The sequence below is a fragment of the Aethalodelphis obliquidens genome, unplaced genomic scaffold (assembly GCF_003676395.1).
Source record: "Aethalodelphis obliquidens isolate GAN/ISIS:26980383/991018 unplaced genomic scaffold, ASM367639v1 scaffold129, whole genome shotgun sequence".
Taxonomy (NCBI): domain Eukaryota; kingdom Metazoa; phylum Chordata; class Mammalia; order Artiodactyla; family Delphinidae; genus Aethalodelphis; species Aethalodelphis obliquidens.
In genome coordinates this window covers 635322-656056 of record NW_020838073.1, presented here as the reverse complement: position 1 = coordinate 656056, position 20735 = coordinate 635322, and the positions used below count along the sequence as shown (strand labels likewise).

The window sequence follows — 20735 nt, the reverse complement described above, 5'->3', positions numbered from 1 at the left end:
TAAATATGAATTCCTTTAATCCCTCCTACAGCTGAGATGTTATGCAAAGTGCCTGCTACAGTGTTTGACCCATAGTAAACCTCAATACTTGTTAATTAACGGACGGATGGACTGATGGATGGGTGGGCGGGCAGATGGATGGATGGATGGATGAATGGATGGGTGGATGGATGAGAGAATGGTTGGAAGGATAGGATTAGGAGGCTCTAGGACAAGGCAGTGGCATTCACTGAACTGGAGACGCGTGGTGAGGCCGACGTGAGGTGGTCGACACACAGCAGAAGGTACGTGGCGGCCAGAGGGCTGCGTCTGGAGGCACTGGTACAGCAGGAGGCGGGGAAGGCACATGCAGGGACCAGCGTGCCAGGTCAGGAGCACAGGCCCCCAACGTGCTGACAGCACCAGTCTCCCACTGCAGGCTCCGTGTGGCACGCAGAGCAGGTCAAGCACACGGCCCATCTTACTCACGCCTGGCGATTACAGACCCTGCTGTCAGCCTGGTCAACTCACGCTGGGTAGCGGCTTGACCCAAGGCCACCGCGTATGTCTCAGCAGAGCCGTGACAGGCTGGGCCCTGGCCTTGATGACCAATGCCGGCAGGCCCCTGACCTGGAACACCCAGACCACCTCCCTCAGTGGACAACGGCCGCGACTACTAAGGTGGCCACGTCGACTACAGCTGCAACACTGCGGGCATATTTATACTACAGGTTATTCACTGATGACCGCAATTCAGGTTCGGCTGGGCCTCTTGTATTTTTATCTGCGAAATCTGACAAGCCTGCCCAAGCCCAGGGATCTCTGGTTGGGCAAATATCAGTGGCCCACACCCACCAACGTTTTCAAAGCCCCAGCTGCTGGGCTTGCCCAGAAGGGAGGCGAGGGTGGCCGGCCCAGACAGAGGGACCCCCCGCCCAAGGCATGCGAGTGTCCCCCCAGCAACGACAGCGGGGCTCACATGAGATGGTGTGTGGCAGCCCTACCCCTGGGGGGGCATGGGGGAGGAAGTGCCCCTCCAGGCCTTATCCAGTCCCACCCCCTCCTCTAAGAAGCCTCCCCATGACTCAGGCCTCTCTGATCTGTGCACACATTTTCACCACCAAGTACACGTTCTCTTCTGCTGTCCTGGGGGCGTGAGGAGCCCCAGCAGGCCAAGTGCCGGACGCTGCAACCCAGCACGAACAGTGGAGCAGCTCCCACCCGTAACACAAAGATGACTTAAATCCCGGCCTGCCATAGCCTGGCCGAGGGCCCTTGGCAAGCTGTGTCATGGCTCTGAGCCTCAGTTTTCTAAGTATTTTTATTCATTTACTTATTTGGCCGCGCCGTGCGGCATGTGGGGTCTTAGCCTCCCAACCAGGGATGGAACCCGCGCCCCCTGCAGTGGAAGCGCGGAGTCTCAACCGCTGGACCGCCGGGGAGGTCGTGAGCCGCAGCGTTCTTGCCTGCAGGAGAAAGTCAGCTCACACAGGATGCTGGGGATTAAATAATGCGACGCCAACCTGGCCTGCACGGGCCCTTTGGTTCAAATCCGTTTCCTTGACTTTGTTTTGCTTTGAATTCATTTATTATTATTTTTTAAACCGTGGTAAAATACACAACGTAAAATTCACCACCTCAACCATTTTCAAGTGCCCGGTTCGGTGGCATTAAGCACGTTCACATCGTTGTGCAGCCATCTCTGAACTCTTTTCATCTTGCAAAACTGAAACTCTGTCCCCATTAAACAGTAACTCCCCAGGCCCCCTCCCCGCCCGCCCCTGGCAACCACCCTTCTGCTTTCTGCCCCTAAGGATCTGACTGCTCTAGGGGCCTTGTATAAATGGAATCATACAGTATCTGTCTTTTTGTGACTGGCTTGTTTCACATCACTTAATGTCCTGAAGGTTCATCCACGTAGCATGTGTCATATATATATATACATATAAGATTTTGGTCATCCATTCACCCATCAGTGGACACTTGGGGTGCTTTCACCTTTCGGCTATTGTGGATAATGCTGCTATGGACACGGCATGCAAGTATCTTTGAGATCCTGCTTTCAAATCTTTAGGGTGTATACCCAGAAGTGGAACTGCAATCATATAGTAATTCTATTCTTAACTTCTTGAGGGCCCTCCACAATGCTTTCCACAGTGGCTGCACCATTTTACATTCCCGCCAACAGTGGGCAAGGGTTCCAATCTCTTCACATCCACATCTACACTTATTTTCTGCTTTTTCGTAGCAGCCATCCTAAGGGATGTGAGGTGGCAGTTCCCCCTGTTTCTGGACCCCGCTCCCAGCGGCAAATCGTGGGTATTAGAGCCGTGATTCTGTCCTGAGCTTCCTTCTTGGTCCTCTGGGTCCCTGGGAGGCAAACGGGCTGTCTCTCTCCCTGCGGGGGACCTTGAGCCTGTGGCCCCCGGGGATTATTTACAGCTGGGGCCACCTCCGTCCACCCTCTTGGGCAGGCTCAGGATAGGCCCTCTGGGGGTGGGGGCAGAGGGCAGGCGAGGGGTGCGGCTTCTCCCCGCCGGGTGAGCGCGGCCCCCATGGCCTTCCCTGCTGGCGCCAGAGCCGAGCCCCGCCAGGCGCACCGCCCTGCGACTGCCGCGATCAGGGCCCCATGGCGGCGGCTGCCCTGCCAGCTCCCAGCAATGACTCTGCTTCTGTTCCAGGTCCCCAGGAGAGGCCGTCCCTCTCCCCCTGCAGCTGGGCTCCCACCGCCCCACCCAAAGGCAGCATCGGTGGCGACCGGAAACCCCACCGTGAGGACACCGTCTCCCGAAGTCCCCAGCACTCGTGCTTGATGCCTGGAAGCCGCCCCTCACTGACCCGGGGGCACACACAGCAGAAGGCACCACCGCGAGGCTGGCAGGTGGACGTGGGAAGCGTTGACGGAGGGAAGGCCCGGGATGACCCAGGCCTGTGTGTATCCTGCTGTTTCTCCCACCAAAGGGGACGCCCCATCACCACCTGCTGTGTGACCCTGGGCAAGCCCCCTCACCTCTCTGAGCTTCTCCTCCCACGTGAGAAGGCTAACACCTGAATCCCAGGGGCACCGTGCAGCCCGGCAGGACAACCTGGGTCCCACTCGCTGCACCCACCTGCAGACCATGATTTCATGCAGAAACCCCCCTCCTCCCAGCCCTGTCCCCAGCTGCCAAAATCCCAGCTACATGCAGACCCTCTGGAGAGGAAACGAAGCACTGGACTAAAAGGACAACAGCCTTCCTTTTCTGCCTGGGGCTGGCCGGATCGGAAGGGAAAAAACAAGCCCCTCCGCAGCTCCACCTCTACTCCACCCTTTCTTTGTGTTTGGGCTTCTAAGGAAACAGTGGGGCCAAGGGCGGTTTCCTTCCAGGACCCCCTCCTCCCTCCAGAAATTCCCCAGTGGCTGCCAAGCTCAGTGATAAGGCAAGTGAACCATTTCAGAAGGGGGCCAGCACGTTTTAGAATGTGGAACAGAGGCAGGGCGTCTCCTGTGGTCCCTCCCGCCCCGAACCTTTAGAGCCACAGGTCACCTGGGCCACACACCCATCAGCATGTGACCTCCTGGAATGCGCTGAGACGGGGGACAGATAACCTGACGGGGGTAGAGTCGGTCACCTCCTCCTGCCGCCGCCCTCAAATCCTGACATCTAAACTATGGGGGGGCGGTGACATCATCGGGCGCCCACTGAACACCCGGAGATGCCGGCACTCGATCAGCATTCACTGCACAACGACATGCCGACCACACGCTAGTGGCCGGGCGTCGTGCTGGTATTCAGGTGCCCTCGGGGGCACAGGGAGGGGGGCCCGGGGAAGGCGAGGCCGGCTGTGCCCCTCCCCTCGGCCCACGGGGCTGGTGCTCAAAGCTCTGCTCACTTGAAGCTAAGGGAGCCGCGAGAGCAGAGGGAAACGGAGCGGAAGAGCGAAGTCCAGAAAGGAGCCGGCGCCCAGCAGACAGACAGACAGACAGACAGACAGGGTGTCGGCGCAGAACTGGAGTCCAACCCGAGGGAGTGGGAGGGCACAGGGGAAGGAAGGCTGGGGTCCTGAGGAAGGAGACGGATGGGCCCCTAGGCCGGACACCTGGGCTTTGTCACGCGGGGCAACGCTGAGGCTCGGGTCTCACCCACACGCCCCAAGGACAAAGCTGGTGGCTCTGCTGAAGTAGAGATGAGGCGCCCTCTCCTGCGGTCAAGGAGAACGTGCTGCCTGCACTCGCGCACGAAGGCCGCTTGGGGGTCAAGAGGGAGGGGCCCCACCCCATAATAAGTGTGGACACGCACCCACAGGCCTCTGCACCGGGATCCCTCGCAGCAAAAAGTCACGCACGCGTGTGGGGAGGGTCCTGGGACCAGTCAGGTGTGAGAAAAGAAAGGGGACAACTGGCCAAAGGTAAACGAAGGCCAGAGGCCTGTCCTATAGAAGGGACTTAAATGGCCTCCTTGCTGAGCCCCTCAGCAGAGAGGACGCCCACACCTTTCTCTCTGGGCGTGTATTTCCGCCCCGCTTCTGTCTTCAATTAATACACTGCTGCTCTGCGTGGTGCTCTCCCATAGGCTGTGCTGTGTCTCTAATAAGAAACTTTGTACCTGTTTCTGCAGTTTTTGCCTCCTTGAAACACTCTTGCTTTCAAACGGGGGAAAGAGCCAAGGCCATGGTGCTCGAGCCTCCAGCCCCGGGTGGGCTCGGCTAGGATCCCTGGTTTTCATCCCAGCCGCCCAGCTCCAACTCCTGCACCGGGAACTCAGGACTCGCTTCGGGACCGCTCACCGCTGTCCCCCCACGAGGTCACACCCACGAGCTGCCCCCAGCTCCGGCCCTCGCAAGCTCGCCACACACCCCACGCCTGCCGATGCCCGGAAGCCCCGCAGCCCTGCCCCTCAGCCGCGGAGCACGCGGAAGGTGACGGGGAAGCAGGGACCGTCTGCTCAGCAAGCGAGGAAGGGTGCCAACCCACCCACAGGAAACGAGCTCCTGACACAGAGGCCCCCGTTACGATCTGGGACCCCACGAGTCAGGCTCCCTGTGCTTGTCCCAGAGCCCTCAGAGGGCAGCCCCAGGCCCCGAGGCCGCAAGGAGGCCGGGCAGCAAGGGCACCCCGCCTCCGCCCCGCAGGGCCCTCCCGGGCTCCTGGCTCTGTGTCTGGCGGGCGGCGCCTAGGCCCTCACCGTGAGCACGTGATGCGGCAGCCAAGGAGCTGCCTGGGGGTGCAGGGCGCTGTCGCTCGGGGCGTGAGAACAGCAGGACCGGGGGAACTTACGGGGGAGGCGCAGCTGCCGGGAGAGCCCCAGCCGGCCTCACTCACCGCACTCGGCAGGCGGGCATGGTGGCTGGGGAACGGGTCCCGGTCCCCCTTGGTGGTGGCAGCCCCAGCGCACATCCTGCACCTTCTGTCTCACAAGAGATCGGAGGTTTGCCCAAACCACCGGCAGACGGATCTCCCCACCAGCCCACACTAACTGCTTGTTGGATTCGGCAACCCAAAGTGCCGAGTCAGAGCTCCTGGGTGTCCCATGGGGGCTCCGATGGCGAGGCCGTGACCCTGAAGCCGGAACCGTCAGGCACCTGGGCTGTGCCCACCTGTGCGATGAGCCTGGGCGAGCAGCCCTGGGGGCCGGGCTGACAGCTTCCGCGCTCAAGGAGGCCCCGTGGGACGGGCGGACACTCAGCCAGCCCCACAGCTGTGTTCCGGGTTGTCTGCCTGCAGGGAGAGCCGAGGCTGCCCGCGGCTCTGCTCTCCTCCTGCGATGGCCCCGCCGGCCCCGACAGTGCCTCGTGCCATCAGCTCCAGGCTGGCAGAGTCAGGCCCAGGGGGGCAGAGCCGCCTGCTGCCCATCCTTCCCTCCTCCTGGGAGGAAGGAATGCATCAGGGATTTTAGTAACGTTTTCCTACATCACGCTTGGAACACAGTAGGCGCTCAGCAAACGGTACTTTCTCCTCACTGGGTGGAAGGAGGCTGTGCACCGAGACCCTGGAGCTGGCCCACCTGTGCCCACCGGCCCTGCTGCCCCAGCGTCTGAGCTGAGCAAATCCTGTCCGCTCTGAGCCTCGGGACCCTCGAGGGTCTGGATGCAGACAACGATCCTACCTACTCCCCAGCCTGCAGCTGTCCCGGCTCAGCATACAGGCCACGCAAGTGTTCGCTATGATTTACTTAAGAGAGGAATCCAGCTGCGTCCAAAGGAGGGGTTCAGACAAAACAAAAGCTTGAGCATACTACCAGCCATGAAAAAGAATGAAATAATGCCATGTGCAGCAACATGGATGGACCTAGAGATTCTCATACTAAGTGAAGTAAGTCAGACAAAGACAAATACCATATGATATCGCTTATATGTTGAACCTAAAATATGACACAAATGAATTTATCTGTGAAACAGACTCACAGACACAGAGCACAGACTTGCGGTTGCTGAGGGTCGGGGGCGGGCGAGGGAGGGAGTGGGAGTTTGGGGTCAGCAGATGCAAACTGTCATCTATAGGATGGATGAACGACAAGGGGCTCCTGCAGAGCACAGGGAACTTTATTCGATATCCTGTGATAAACCATCATGGAAAAGAACATGAGAAAAAGTGTATATATATGTGTAACTGAATCACTTTGCTGTGCAGCAAAAATTAACGCGACACTGTAAATCAACTACACTTCAGTAAAATAAATTTAAAAAAACAAAAGCTTGAATCCAGCCTTAGGGGTGGGGACATGGGCCCCCCGGCCCCCCACCCTCTCCAATGCCACCTAGAGACGGGGTCCTGGCTCTGAGGACAAAAGATAACCCCGCGCGTGAGCACACACACACAGCCACACCGCCCCCCCCACCCGCCGCCCGGCTCCCTCGTGGATCCACCGCTGCAGAATTGTCCCCGTTGCACAAGGGCGTCAGGGTTTAGCACGGACCCAAACAATACGTAATTTTTCCCACCAAAGAGGCAATAAAATCCCACTCCCTTCTCCAAAGCTGCATACAAAGTGCTGACCTTGACAGAGGTCAGCACACGGCTTCTACAAGACCTCTTTCCACAAGAGAGAAAGGGATCATACTGGAGTGGAAGCATTGCGGCTGGCAGCCAGCACGCCCCGGACTCTGTCCAAGGGAATCCGTGGATGGAGGCTGAAGGCGGCACGACTGCTTTCTAAACAGAAGGGCGGCCGACAATCCTTGGCATGGCTTCCCACACGCCAGGACTGGCCCAGCGCTTCCCAAGCCTGCCCTCTGCCCGTCCCACAGCTGCCCTCCTGGGTCCTAGCATCGCCCCATCTAACAGTAAAGAGAACAGAGGTGCGATGACCGAGCTGTGTGCCTGAGGTCTTGCAGCCAGTGAGCACCAAAGCGGGGATCCGGACCGGGACCGCCCCACAGAAAACCCAGCCTTAGGCTCACAGCGCTACCCCGCAAAGAGAAGCTGCCCCAAGGGCACTAGGCCGGGAAGCAGCCCGGCCAGCAGACAGGAGCGGTGGCAGGGTAAGCACAGGGACCCACAACAGCGGACGAAGGAGCTGGAAGAAGCAGGGCCCCAAACCATGCCCTTCGCCAGCTCTGCTGAGGGTGTTTGCTTTTCGGGAGGAGGAAACGCAGCTTGATGCCAAGGCCTGCTCCGTGTGCCGAGAAGCCAGACCCAGCCCGGGTTTGAGGCCCTGTTCTCCCCGCCCCACCTCCTCTGGTCCCCGTGTTCAGGTGGAAACGAAGGGGTGATTCCATCCAGACTTCTCCACCGGAAGATGGGGACAATGCAGCAGCCGCTGCAGAACCTCGCTCACGGGAAGCCGGCAAAGTCTGCTGCTTGGACTGCGCTACCCAGGACAGATACGGGAATTTCACGTTCCGGCCAAGCTCACAAGAAAAGGAGAAAAACCTGCTCTCCCCGCCAGCCCGGCCACTAACCTCACCCAGCTCGCTGCTCCGGGCAGCCGTGACTGCGATGGGTGAGCAGGTCTCCCAGTACCCGGGGCCCTGGGGGAGGGGCAAGGACCCCTCCCAGCACTGCCTGTATTACGATGTCAGAAAAGCGGTTCTCATCCACCGCCCTCTGCTTTTGCCCGAGGTCAAAACATACTTTTTTTAATGGTGAGAAATTGATTATTTAGCAAATGATTCCTTAAAGCCAACTTCTCGATCCACCAAGGTCATGTGACTGTTCTCTGCTGTTAAACTTCACTGTAATAAAATGACAGGAAAAAACAAACAAGCAAACAAACAACTTCTCACCAGCTGTTTGGCAGAAACCCTCTGGGTTTTTCCTGGCTGTGTGTCCGACTTAGCGCTAGCGTGGACGGTGCTCTGTCTTCTCCCTGCGCTATTGTGCAGGCAGGGCAGCGAAGGGCAGGGACCCCGGGCCCACAGCCCGGCCGTGGCCCTGGTCAGACACTCGGTCAGTGTCCGCCCGGAATGTGAGCGCCCCCCTCCCCATGCGAATAAACCGCGGTTCTTCTTACTCTGTCACTGCCATGGTCATCGGTATCATATTTAACAGTGAAAACTGTTTTCCTGCCTCTCGCTCCCGAAGACCCTCTCAGCCCAAAAGGGGAAAACTGGGCCTTCTATTTACTTCCAGATGCGTTCACGTGTGTTGTTAATTAAGAAAAAACATCCTAGGTGTTCTTCGTACCTCCGCTCCCCACACACCCCAGCATCCCAACGGGTAATTGATGGCGTTTCCTTTGTGGATACATCTGTTGTGGTGGCCCTGATGGCCAGTAAAACCATTTTACTGAGCTTTTTTAAATCATCCACTTAGAGACTGTAAAGTAAAACCTCTTTCCCTCAACCCCCTGCTCCATAAAATCACTTGGAGTTCAAGAAATTATCTGTCTTCATGGGGGAAATCTGCTAATGCCGGATTTGCAATAGGAATTCATTCTGTGAACAGTAATTCACCGCCCTGAGGGCTCCCTAGATAAAGCCGGGAAGTTTACAGCAGTTAGGGGCAACTTGGAACGAACCTCGGCGACAGGTAAGTAATTTTATGTTCTTAAAAGGGAAAAATCTAAGACCAGCAGGAACTCTGCAGAATTTCACTTTCTCTGCTACACGAGAAGGAAGGGATTGCTTGGGCTCTGTTTTGATCCTGTAAGGCATCTCCAAGCCTAAAGATGTATTTTCCATTTAGATTCAGATATTTCGTGGTGAGAAAGCAGCACGGGGCTCAGAGGTTGGCTGTTTCCTCTCCTTGAACCACCTCCAGGGCTGGGCACTGGGCGGGGGCTAGAGATTTATTCCTAGACTTAGTGGTCCCTCCTCGTGGTCTCATCACCTGAGTCAGCAGCAGGTGAGCTCTGGACCAGATGCATGGACGCCAGACCCCCACAGAGGAGGCACGGGGCATTTGGTGGGAAGAGAAACACAGACCCTCAGGGCTAAGACGACGTTTCAGGGGCCATTTGGCCGAGGGTTCTGAGAGCCTGCTGCATGCTGGAATCATCTGGGGAGCTTTAAAAACGTTTGGATTCCAGCTGCTGGCCCCCAGGACTCTGATTTGGGGAGTCTGGGTTGAGGTTGAGCCAGCAGGGCTGCATTGGGACCTGAATTTGGAGACTTCTGTCCTGCCCTGGCCCCTGGTGAAGCAGACCTGGGCCCAGGGTGGAGAAGCGAATTAGCTGCCAGTCATCTGGGTTAGTTATTTAACTAACAGAACTGAAGTTCTCCTTTAGGTGATAGAGGAAGTAGGGGTGTGTGTACAGATACTGGTCACGGACCGGATGTGCCAGCCCTACACCTCTGTCTTCCCACCTCCATCCCATGAGGCTAACATTACCATCCCCGTCCCACTGAGGAGAAACCCAAGCCTCACAGGCGCTGGGTCGTCTGCTTGAATGACAGAGCTGGGATTTGAATCCAGGCGGTCCCTTCCGTGACTCATCTTAAATACCCCAGGGCGGGTGTCCCCGACCTCCGGGCCGTGGACCGGTACCGGTGGGCAGCCTGTTAGCCGGGTGGCACAGCAGGAGGTGAGCGGCGGGCGGGCGAGCGAACCTTCACCTGCCGCTCCCCATCGTTCCCCGTGGCTCGCATCACCGCCTGAACCATCCGTGCCCCCCTCACCGTGGAAAAACTGTCTTCCACGAAACCGGTCCCTGGTGCCGGGAAGGTTGGGGACTACCGCCCCGGGGACCTCCCAGCATCGGTCTAGTTCCAGGCTCTGTTCCAGCTTCCTGCCCCCATCACCCAACCTTCACCCTACGGTGTACCCCCAGTGCTTCTTTTTTCTCGTTTTCAGCTGACCATTGGTCCCTTTCAGCCCAGGGACCTCTGGACGGCTCTCTGGGTGTGCCGTGCACACACTGTGCACACACAGTGTGCCGTGTCTGTGCCCTCTGCCTGTATGACAGAGTAAGCAGTCCTTGGGGCCAAGGCCACGGGCCTGGCACTTACCAGTCCCAGAGGGGACCACAGATGGGGGACGCGTGGATGGCCTGAAGCTCGTGTGCGGGGCCAGGCTCAGTGCCACGTCCCCCGGGGAGGCATCTGCGCAGGCAGGCAAGCCCACGATGCCCCTGAGGCAGCCGTGGGCCAAGCGGTCAGATGAGGCAAGAGAGATTGGCGGAGGCTGGTCCACCAGGCCTTGAAGGGCAGCGGGGAGCTTGGCTTTGGTCCTGAGAAACGAGAAGCCACTGAAGCTGTGCAGCAGGGACACCACGCCCTGTGACCCCGTGTCCCCCTGTGCCCCACATGCCAGACTGACAGCCTTCTGGAGGCAGGAGCCCCCTACGGTTCCTGGGGTGACTGCAGGGCCTGGCTCTGAAGGACAGGCAGAGGCATTTCTTGTGTTTACTGGTTTGTTTATTATTGTTTGCTACTTCACACCAGTCAGTGAAAGAATGAGAGGCACCCAGGGTGAAATTGTGACCCAAATTGGACAGTCTTGTTTCTGCCCCGGTAAAGACAGCATCCATCCACGACACACCAGCCCGCAATTTACAACAAATCCAGGCGACAGCAGGAGTGAGGGTTATCTCAGCGTCACAGAGGACTCTTTGGCCGAGTAAATTAATAGCGTACATGAGACTGGAGAAGGCTCGGATGACACGTGCAAACTGTTGAAGATACCGAGGTGTGCCAATTTATTTATTTAAATATTTATTTATTTTTATTCTGGTCGCACCGGGTCTTAGTTGCAGCAAGCAGGCTCCTTAGTTGTGGCATGTGGGATCTAGTTCCTGGACCAGGGATCAACCCCGGGCCCCCTGCACTGGGAGGACAGTCTTAACCACTGGGCACCAGGGAAGTTCTGGTGGTGCCAAATTAAGTACAAACGGTGGATGCTTGAGCGGCCTACCATTTGTTGAACAACATTCCATCATTCAGGAAGCTTCTAACCACAACCACAAAAAAGAGTTTGAACTAATAAAGTTTAACTCCTGGGACTTCCCTGGTGGCGCAGGGAACACGGGTTCAAGCCCCGGTCCAGGAAGATCCCACATGCCGCGGAGCAACGAAGCCCGTGTGCCACAGCTACTGAGCCTGTGTGCTACAACTACTGGAGCCCGCACACCTACAGCCCGTGCTCCGCAACAAGAGAAGCCACCGCAGTGAGAAGCCCGCGCACCGCACCGAAGAGTAGCCCCCGCTCGCTGCAACTAGAGAAAGCCCACAAGCAGCGACGAAGACCCAACACAGCCAAAAATAAATAAATAAGGTTTAACTCTATTCGGATTAAATTAAATTAAATTATCCCAGGGCTCAGTTTATGGGTTCCTAACATTTGGAGGTCACTGTGATCGACCCCAGTAAACCACTGACCGCACACACACGTCAAAGCCAGTCCTAGTTTTCAGTTGACGTTCAATCTTATGCAGCCCGACACCTGAGTCTACCTTTGATTTCGGCCTTTTTACCTCGTTAACGTTAATTCTTCACCTCTGTGGAGTTTCCCAGCCCGAAAGCACTCGGCCAGCTGCTGCCAGTACAGGCAGATTCGCACCAACTCTGTTTCTGCAGAGATGACACAGAAGAAAGAAAAAAAAAAAACAACCTCCAAAAACACTAGGCTTTATGTGTCAAGGGTCTTTGGAATATTCATTTCTTCAGTCTGGCAATTCGATTTCCAGGAATTACCTGAAAGAAATCATCTGAGTGCAGAGGAAGCTGTGTCGAGTAAGAAAGACCGCAGAAAAGAACACAAATTACCCCAAGACACAGCAAGGGACTAGGAGAGGACGGCAGGCGACCCCGGGAGGCAATGTGCAGCCGTTACATAGGTGCTCATAAAGATGTGTTTACGGGCATCTGAGACGCGCTTCTCTTTGTGGTATATTTCATCACACTGAAGACACCGTTGATTATAAGACACACCGCTGTCTCATGCACCAGGAAGGAAAAAGAATTCCCAGCATGGGGTAGCTAGTAAGAGGCATCTAAGTAAAGCTGGGACCCCAAGGGGCTGTTCCCTGCACGGAAGGGGAATGATAAACAGCCCTGTCAGACAGAAATGGTGTGTCGACCTTGGCCCCGGGTGTGGGGAGGGAACACACAGAACAAGCCAGGACTCACGCAGGCTGGAGTCTGAGTTTGCGCTACAGATGTGGTCTGAAAACACCTCGAGCAAATGCTGTAACCGAATTTATTTGAAATTTAATGCAAAGTCTTCTGGAGTTGGCAGTGCCCCCAGGTGACCATCAGAAGCAAACAGGACCCCTTTGGAAGAGCTAAGTTTCAACACAGGCTGACGGCGCCTGTAAGACACCATCAATTGTTCGGTGCATGATCCAGAGACGTGTAAATAAGTGAGTCACAGGATTCGTGTTAAAACAAAAAGCAGAATGAAATGGCATGTGGATAATGACATGTCTTTGCAGACGTGACCAGCTGGAAGGAACTACACTAAAATGTTAATATGGATTTTCTGTAGGTAGTAAGACCAGAGTTTTCTCTCTCTTTAAACAACTCTTCACTTTCTGGATTTTCCTAAAGTGAGCATGTATTTAGTGACCATATAGGAAACAGGAGAAACAGAACAGGGTGATGTACGTAAGGAGGGGCTGGTCAGGGAGGGCTTCTTGGAGGAGGTGACTCCTGAACTGGGAAGGGGCCTGCATGGGAGAAGCGGTCGGAGCTGAGCAATGCTGCATCCCATGTCAGGACGGCGCCCAGGGCACGGGGCAGATGCTCGATACATATCTGTTAAATGAATACACTAGTTGAGGAGAAGCTGCTAAAACGTGAGGCTAAGTCTCCAGGGGTCCCAACCAGAGTCTGGGTCTTTAGCGGGGCCATTCTCACCAGACTGAGCTACAGCACAGGCCGGGCTACCAGCGGAGCCAACAGCAGGGCTCAGAAGAAAGTCTGCAGCTGCAAGTTCAGCAGAAGACTGTGGTCGCGTCTAGTTTCCCCACCTGTGAAATGAGAGTCGCACCTCTGCCACCACACGAGCTTCAGATGACACAGAGCTTTGAAATACCGAGCCCGGCGCAGGTACGAGGGGCTGAGCTGCTCCAAGGTGTCCTCGTGGGAGCCCAGACTCCTCCCTGCAAACCCAGCACCTCTGGGCTCACAAGCTGTTCTGGCCCGCTTCTCAGCACGTGGAAAAGATGCCGCATCAGCTGCGTCCTTCCTGCCCGCCTGTGCTTTCCCGGACACGTTTACCGTGTACAGGCCTGTGCTAGAAACTGCGGATACGGACATGAAAGATGGGGCCTTGCCCTTGGGAGATGCAGAGGGTGCCAGGGACAGCCGGGCGAGCAAGGAGAGTGCTGTGAGCCCCGGGACTGATCGCACGGCAGGGAGGACAGGCTTCCCGAAGGAGGGATGCCTCCTTTACGGCCAAGACAGAAACGACAGCCGCCCACGGGGCAGGATCAGTGAGCACATTGTTTCGTTTTACGCTCACAATTTTGTGAGGTTATCTCCATCTCACAGATGGGGGCCGGAGGCTGGGCTGCTTGCCAAGGTCACGGAGCTTAGGGACAGCAGCACCAGGATTTGCACGCTAGCCTGGGGGATGGGGGACCAGGGGCACTGGGGCGCCGAGGGTGACACGAAGGGCCAGGTGGGCTGTGGCCTCCTTGTGAAGAAGCCGATGTAAGCAAATCCAAACGGGCCTGAAAGGGAAGATGTCCCTGGGCTCTCTGTCCAGGTCGCCCCCCTGCCCCAGCCACCTACTTGGAGGACATTCAGCGGGGGGATCCTGCCTCCTGGGGCCAGGGGGCTGTGGTCCCACCCAGACTCCTGCCCTAGTCCCAGCTGCTCAGGGTCGGGGCGGTGGGACTGACCATCTAGCTGGGCCCAACGCAGTCACACGAGTCCTTAAAAACAGAAAAGGCAGGCAGCAGAGAGGCCGCAGGAGGCTGAGCCGGAGAGATTCAACAGTGGGAGAAGGACTCAGCCCAACATCGGTGGCTGTGAAGGGGTCACCGACCAGGGATGCGAGTGGCTGAGAGCCATCCTCAGTTGACGGCTGGCAAGGAAATGGGAACCTCAGTCCCACACACAATTCCAGGGAACTGAACTCAGAGAAGCTAAATGAACCTGGAAGCCGATTCCCACCAGAGTCTCCAGAAGGGACCGCAGTCCTCGATTCCGGCCCGTGAGACTCAAGCAGAGAACACGCTGAGCACCCAACGCCCAGACTCCCGACCCACAGGCACTGCTGTCAGCTGCTACGTTTGCAGCAAGCTGTGACGGCCACAACTGGAAACTGAGAGTCCACCGTGAGGTGGACTCACGGTGAGGTGGTGGGATGGGGACACATCTCACGTCCCCACTGACTCAGCATGGCAGGCCTGCGCTGGGGGACCCGGGCACTGACACATACACACACACACACACACACGTGCTCTGTAAATGAAAGCCTTTACGCTCTGAGGTGCGTGCCAGCCTCACGGGTGGCTGGGTCGCCAGCCCCTGGCACAGAGCAAACAATCTGTTAGCTTTAACGGTCAACATGAAGACAAGGGCAGACACTTCCCTGGCAGTCCAGTAGTTAGGACTCTGCGCTTCCACTGCAGGCGGCCTGGGTTCGATCCCCGGTCAGGGAACTAGGGTCCAGCACGCCTCGTGGCCCGGCCAAAAAAAAAAAAGAACAAGAGCAGGTCCCTGAGAGACTGGTCACATTAGGGAAAACAGCCAAGGAGAAGCGTCCATGTACAGAAGAGAGGGCCCAGGCCTGGGGGCCCAGGAGAGCTGGCTGAGGGGCCGGCAGACAGCAGCCCTTTCCCTGTGGCCCCACCTCAAACCCGGAAGTGGGCTCTGACCTCTCTCAGGAGGGGGGCAGCAAGGACACATCAGATGGCGAGGGGCCATGGCAAGATCCCCCTACCTGGACGAGGAGAACCAGGCGCCTGAGGAGCCGCAGAGAGGAGCAAACACCCTCCAAACTCCCATCTTTGCCACAAAGCCGGCAGCAAAGGCCCTGAGGTCATCTGGCCACAGGATTCCTGCCTGTCTCAACAGGGTCCAGAGGACCTGGCTGGGCCACCATCTCCCTGCGGAGTTGCCAGCCGGCCCCTCCCCTCTGGAGGCTTTACTTCCCCCACTGTGGTAACATCGATATCTCACACGTCTTTAAACGCAAAGTGTTTTCCATGTATTCATTCATCTCACCCTCAAAACGGTCCCAAGTGCTTCTATTAGCCCACTTCATAGTTGGTAGAGGCTTGGTAGAGGGGTTTGGAATTTAAAATTTTGTTTTAGCTGACAAATCCCTTTCTGAAAGGGAACAGTAAAAGAAAATCCAAGGTGCAAGGCAGACATGGGAGAGCGACTCAGGATGGGAGGAAGGGGTTGGGGGTGAGAGGCTGGCACCCCACTCAGCTAACGGTCTCCCCACAATGACTCCCAAGGGGCTCCTCACAAATTAGGGGCCCTGAAGACACGTGCCTGAGATCGGGGCTGAACCCTGAGGCCTGGCAGGGCTCACTCGGCCGGGAGTCCCTTCCCGAGAACGCCCGACTGCCGCGGCTGAGGTGAGGGTGGTGAAGCTTTGGGAGAGTTTTGGGAGGGGTCCGCACCCGGCCTCACCAACACCATGTGGATGCCGACTGGGGGAAGCCAGCTCCCGAGACTGGACCGTGGCAGCCCGACGACTGCCGGTGCCCCGCCAGGTGGGGCCCGGCCCCGGAAGCCGTCCGTTCCAGGCACAGCCCCGCACCCCGCTCCCGGCGCAGACCGCACCCACGGGGCCCCCCCGACCCCGGCACAGGCACAGACCCGCCACCTAACGTGCGCGCGCACGCCCGCCCAGCACTTTCACAGTCACGGCACCCACTCCCCCGCTCGCAACCCCCCACACGCGACCGGCCTCGCGCCCACACCGTTCCCCGCCTCAGCGCGCTCGGCGCCAAGCCTCCCCGGCGGGGGCAGGAGCCCCTGGGTCGGCAGCGGGCGAGGGTGGGGCACCCGCGGCAGGCCGCGCCCACCGCTCCTCGGCCCCGCCCCGGCCCCGCCCCTGCCCCGGCACGGAGGATATGAGCTCACTCCCACCTCCCTGCTCCCGGCGCCGCCAGGAAGCGTCCGCCCGAGGTCGCGGCCCGCTCGCTGCCAACGGGCCGGCCGCGGCGTCAGCAGCGCGCCAGGCACCCGGCCCCAGTCGCCCGCCCCGACCCTCCCGGCGCCACACGCAGTAGCTGCTTTGCTAATGGGTACGGGGTGAAGGCGGGCACCGGGGCGGAGAGAGGACCCCGCTCGCCGACTCCGCGCCGGCCAGCCCCGCCGGTCGCCGGGGGAGGGCGGGCGCGCACGCCCCGCCCAACGCGCTTCCGGCCGAGCCACGTGACCGCGCGCGCACGTGTTCCGGCTCCTCGGCGCCGCGGGCCGGAAGCTGCTCCCGGCCGGTTCCCGGCTGCTGCCAGCCGAGAGCCGTCGCGGGCCGGCGGGGGAAGCGGCGGGCCGGGAACGGCGCAGACGCGGCGCCCGCCGGGGAGCGGGCAGCGGCCTCGCCATGAACCCCAGGGGCCTGTTCCAGGACTTCAACCCGAGTAAGTTCCTCATCTACGCTTGCCTGCTGCTCTTCTCCGTGCTGCTGCCCCTCCGCCTGGACGGCGTCATCCAGTGGAGCTACTGGGCCGTGTTCGCCCCCATCTGGCTGTGGAAGCTCCTGGTCCTCGCGGGCGCCTCGGTGGGCGCGGGCGTCTGGGCGCGGAACCCGCGCTACCGCGCGGAGGGGGAGGCCTGCGTGGAGTTCAAGGCCATGCTGATCGCCGTGGGCATCCATCTGCTGCTGCTCATGTTCGAGGTCCTGGTTTGCGACAGGGTGGAGCGGGGGACCCACTTCTGGCTGCTGGTCTTCATGCCGCTCTTCTTCGTGTCCCCCGTGTCCGTGGCCGCCTGCGTGTGGGGCTTCCGACACGACCGGTCCCTGGAGCTGGAGATCCTGTGCTCCGTCAACATCCTGCAGTTCATCTTCATCGCCCTGAGGCTGGACCGGATCATCCACTGGCCGTGGCTGGTGGTGTTTGTGCCCCTCTGGATCCTCATGTCGTTCCTCTGCCTGGTGGTCCTGTATTACATCGTCTGGTCCCTCCTGTTTCTGCGCTCCCTGGATGTGGTTGCCGAGCAGCGCAGAACACATGTGACCATGGCCATCAGCTGGATAACGATCGTGGTGCCCCTGCTCACCTTCGAGGTTCTGCTGGTGCACAGGCTGGACGGCCACAACGCGTTCTCCTTCATCTCCATATTCGTCCCCCTTTGGCTTTCGTTAATCACGTTGACGGCCACCACGTTTAGGCGGAAAGGGGGCAACCACTGGTGGTTTGGTATTCGCAGAGATTTCTGTCAGTTTCTGCTCGAAGTTTTCCCATTTTTAAGAGAATATGGGAACATTTCCTATGATCTCCATCATGAAGATAGTGAAGATGCTGAAGAAACAGCGGCTCCAGAAGCGCCTAAAATCGCTCCGATGTTTGGAAAGAAGGCCAGGGTGGTGATAACCCAGAGCCCTGGAAAATATGTTCCCCCACCCCCCAAGCTAAGTATTGATATGCCAGATTAAACCCGTCTTCTGGGGCGTGTCCGCTAGTGGAAGAGAAACCGTATACACACAAAATCCACCTTCCCTTGTCCTCTTTTGCTCATCCATGCCAAACCTGGAACTGAAAACAGGCTCCAAACATCATTTCATGCCTTGTTTGAGATTGATGCCTGTCAGTGACTCATCAGTATTCACCAGAGATGTAGGAGGTTTTTCGACTGTACAGCCGTGTGTGCGTGCAGTGTGCCTCCATATGTGAGGAGCTTGTTCTCTAGGCTGGTGTTTGCCAGCTCGCTGAGAGCAGTAAATAGAATTGTTTAGGTAGGTCCTCAAACGGAGTGACGACACAGCTGGGTTTTTTTTAAAGTGGTACTGTACCTATCAAAAGTATTGTTTTGAAAAGTATTTTTATACACTGCTAACGTAAAACTGTATTTCAGATTGTGCCTGTTGTGACAGTAGCAGATGTAAAGAATCCTCTTTCCCACCACTTGCATATAAGCCTCATAGTTGTTATTTTTAGTGTTCCTACTGTTAGAATGGTTTTTCTTTGGGTTTTGCTGATACTGGTTTTTAATAGCCTAATAGGTGGATTTTTCTAATGCAGTGGATACATCCATATATGATATTTATATGACTATTTTCGCACTGTAACATGTTGAATTCTAGTTCTGTGCAGTACGGTGTATTATGTTAAAGTATTTTTTTAAGTTTATATGTGAAGATACATGTCTACTGCAGATGTTGTTAAAGATTGCTTAAAATATGAATATGTACCTGGCATGGGGTCTTATTAAAATTCTAGGCGTGAATATGGGGGTTGAAAGCCCCAAGGATCTTCATATTCAGGTGTTAGATGATTCCGTCTGCACAGCTTGGAGGTCTCTCTTGGAAGGAGCCCCATCCTTTGGGAACACGTGACATGCTCCAGTGTGGTACCAGAGCCTAAAGTGACACTTACTTAGCACCTTGAATTCTTCTCTTCAGGAACAACCAGAAGAAGCAGGTGGTTTGTCCATTTCTAAGAATCTTAGAATATTGGTTGGCCATGATATAAAGTGGTGTTGGTACGTGTCATTGGAAAGCTGGAGAGAGTGGCCTTAACCGGAAGTGGTCAGCAGGATCAAGGATTGTTTTAAGGTCCAAACGTTTTGATCTGGCAGCGACAGGGAAGTAATAGTTCAGGTTATTTTTTTAATTTTGCTTTAGGTACTGGTGGTACCAGGGAACGAGAAGGGCAAAAACCAGATCCTGGGAGAGTAATGTTCTTCTGACTGAGAACAAATAAATACTTCCAAAAGAAGGTTAAAATTAAAAGGAGTATTGATGTTATTACTGGGGAGAAGGCTGGAGGGAACCTGTTTCTCTTACTAGCAACCTAGTAAAAATGATCTCAGCTGCGCTCCGTATGAATTAAGTAAACAATTTACCTGGTGAGAGGACACGCTAGCAGCAAAGCCACCCGTGGGAACCTGGGTCCCTGGAAGCCTGAGGGTGCCGCAGCTCAGTTTAGTCACGTAGAACTGCCCCGAGGTCACCACGTGCACACAGTCACCTTCTGCCAGCCAGCAGCCCTGAGCAGCAGTGGGTGTGACATTTCATGAGCAAGGATTCATTCATTTGCTTTCTCAGCAAATATTTGTTGAGGACCTACTCTGAGCCAGACACGGATGTGCAGATCCATCGGAAAGCAACTCGAATGTGGCCCCGGCCCGCACGCACAAAGCACGCAATTAAAATTGACGGGAAGGTGGTGCTCGTCATAGCAGCCGGCCTGGGGGAGGGGCCGGGCCCAGAGCAGGCCATGCTGAATGCCTGGGAGGGTGCTACCGGCCTCGGGGTGACCTCTGCCCGGAACTCCAGGCCCGCCTTTGTTTCCGCCCCCAATGATAGGCCTTGGCTTACCCTTGGGTAGGATATGGGAGCAAAGGAGGAGGCTGCTGAAGGAACTGAAGGGCAGGTTTGGGGGCAGCCGTGGGATCACCACCCCTCCTAGTTACAGTTTGAGGCCAGGGGCTTGCTGACACCTAAAACAATCTCTCCTAACCTGGGGGTGGGTCCCTCCCCACACTCCAGCAGCCCACCTCCTCTCCTCCTACCCCTAGGCGGCCCGGTGTTGGAGAGCCACTGCTTGGATGCAGTGACAAGCTTGCTCATCCCATCAGGCCTCTTTCCTGCCTCAAGTCCACTAAGTAGAAACAGTGGGAGTCACAGCTTGTAGAAAGTTGTTTCATCTGTAAAGTTAATAATACAGTCTCAGCTGTGCCTGGCGATTTACTTAATTGCTGCTGCAACTCGACTATCCACAGTATTTAGCATGGGTCAAATTCTGTAACTCTTTAGTTTCTCCTGTTAAGATGCTTAGCTTTTACTGCCAAACAACCTCAGAAATCTCAGCGGCCTACCAATTACAAATTCTCGCTCTGGGGCGTCTGGCACTTACGCTCCGGGCCATGGCTGTGGTCCAGGTCTGTCCCACGAAGCATCCCGCATGATTCTGTTCCGGGTCCCAGGGGCATGTCCTTTCTCAAGGCAGAAGCACAAGAGGCCAAGCCAATCCTGCAAGCACCCCTGTAGCCCCTGCTCTTGTATGACAAGTGCACTGTTCTGTTGGCCCAAGCACAAGGCCAAGCCCAACCTCAGGGGGCTGCCAATTCAAGCCCAAAGAACAATGACACAGTCTGCACAGATGTTGCAAGATAGTTTTGAAGGCTGGAAAGAAATCACAAAATTTGTGGTAAAACATTTTCCCCATTTTAAAAACATTCTGTAATTTTTAAAGTTCACTGTTTAATATTGTAATAACAATTAGAAGGGACTCTGGGGTGGGTGGGGAGGGGATTTGAGGTGAGAA

At 56.7% G+C, this 20735-nt stretch overlaps 2 protein-coding genes across 2 annotated transcripts in view; one reads left to right on the top strand and one right to left on the bottom strand.

Moving 5' to 3' along the window:
- Positions 1-11913, bottom strand: part of RALB (RAS like proto-oncogene B) — a 60390-nt gene extending 48477 nt beyond the window's left edge. The window contains exon 1 of the mRNA XM_027099191.1: positions 11811-11913. The gene's annotated coding sequence lies outside the window, so the exon portion shown is untranslated. The remainder of the gene's footprint in view (positions 1-11810) is intronic.
- Positions 11914-16404: 4491 nt separating this feature from the next.
- TMEM185B (transmembrane protein 185B) lies at positions 16405-19198 on the top strand. The gene has a single exon (XM_027099184.1). It carries the CDS (start codon positions 16850-16852, stop codon positions 17900-17902), a length of 1053 nt encoding a protein of 350 aa, XP_026954985.1. The 5' UTR covers positions 16405-16849; the 3' UTR covers positions 17903-19198.
- The last annotated feature ends 1537 nt before the right edge of the window (positions 19199-20735 follow it).

Bases quoted from the DNA above. Each gene is read 5' to 3' on its own strand.
- TMEM185B (XM_027099184.1), top strand. From the start codon at position 16,850: ATGAACCCCAGGGGCCTGTTCCAGGACTTCAACCCGAGTAAGTTCCTC.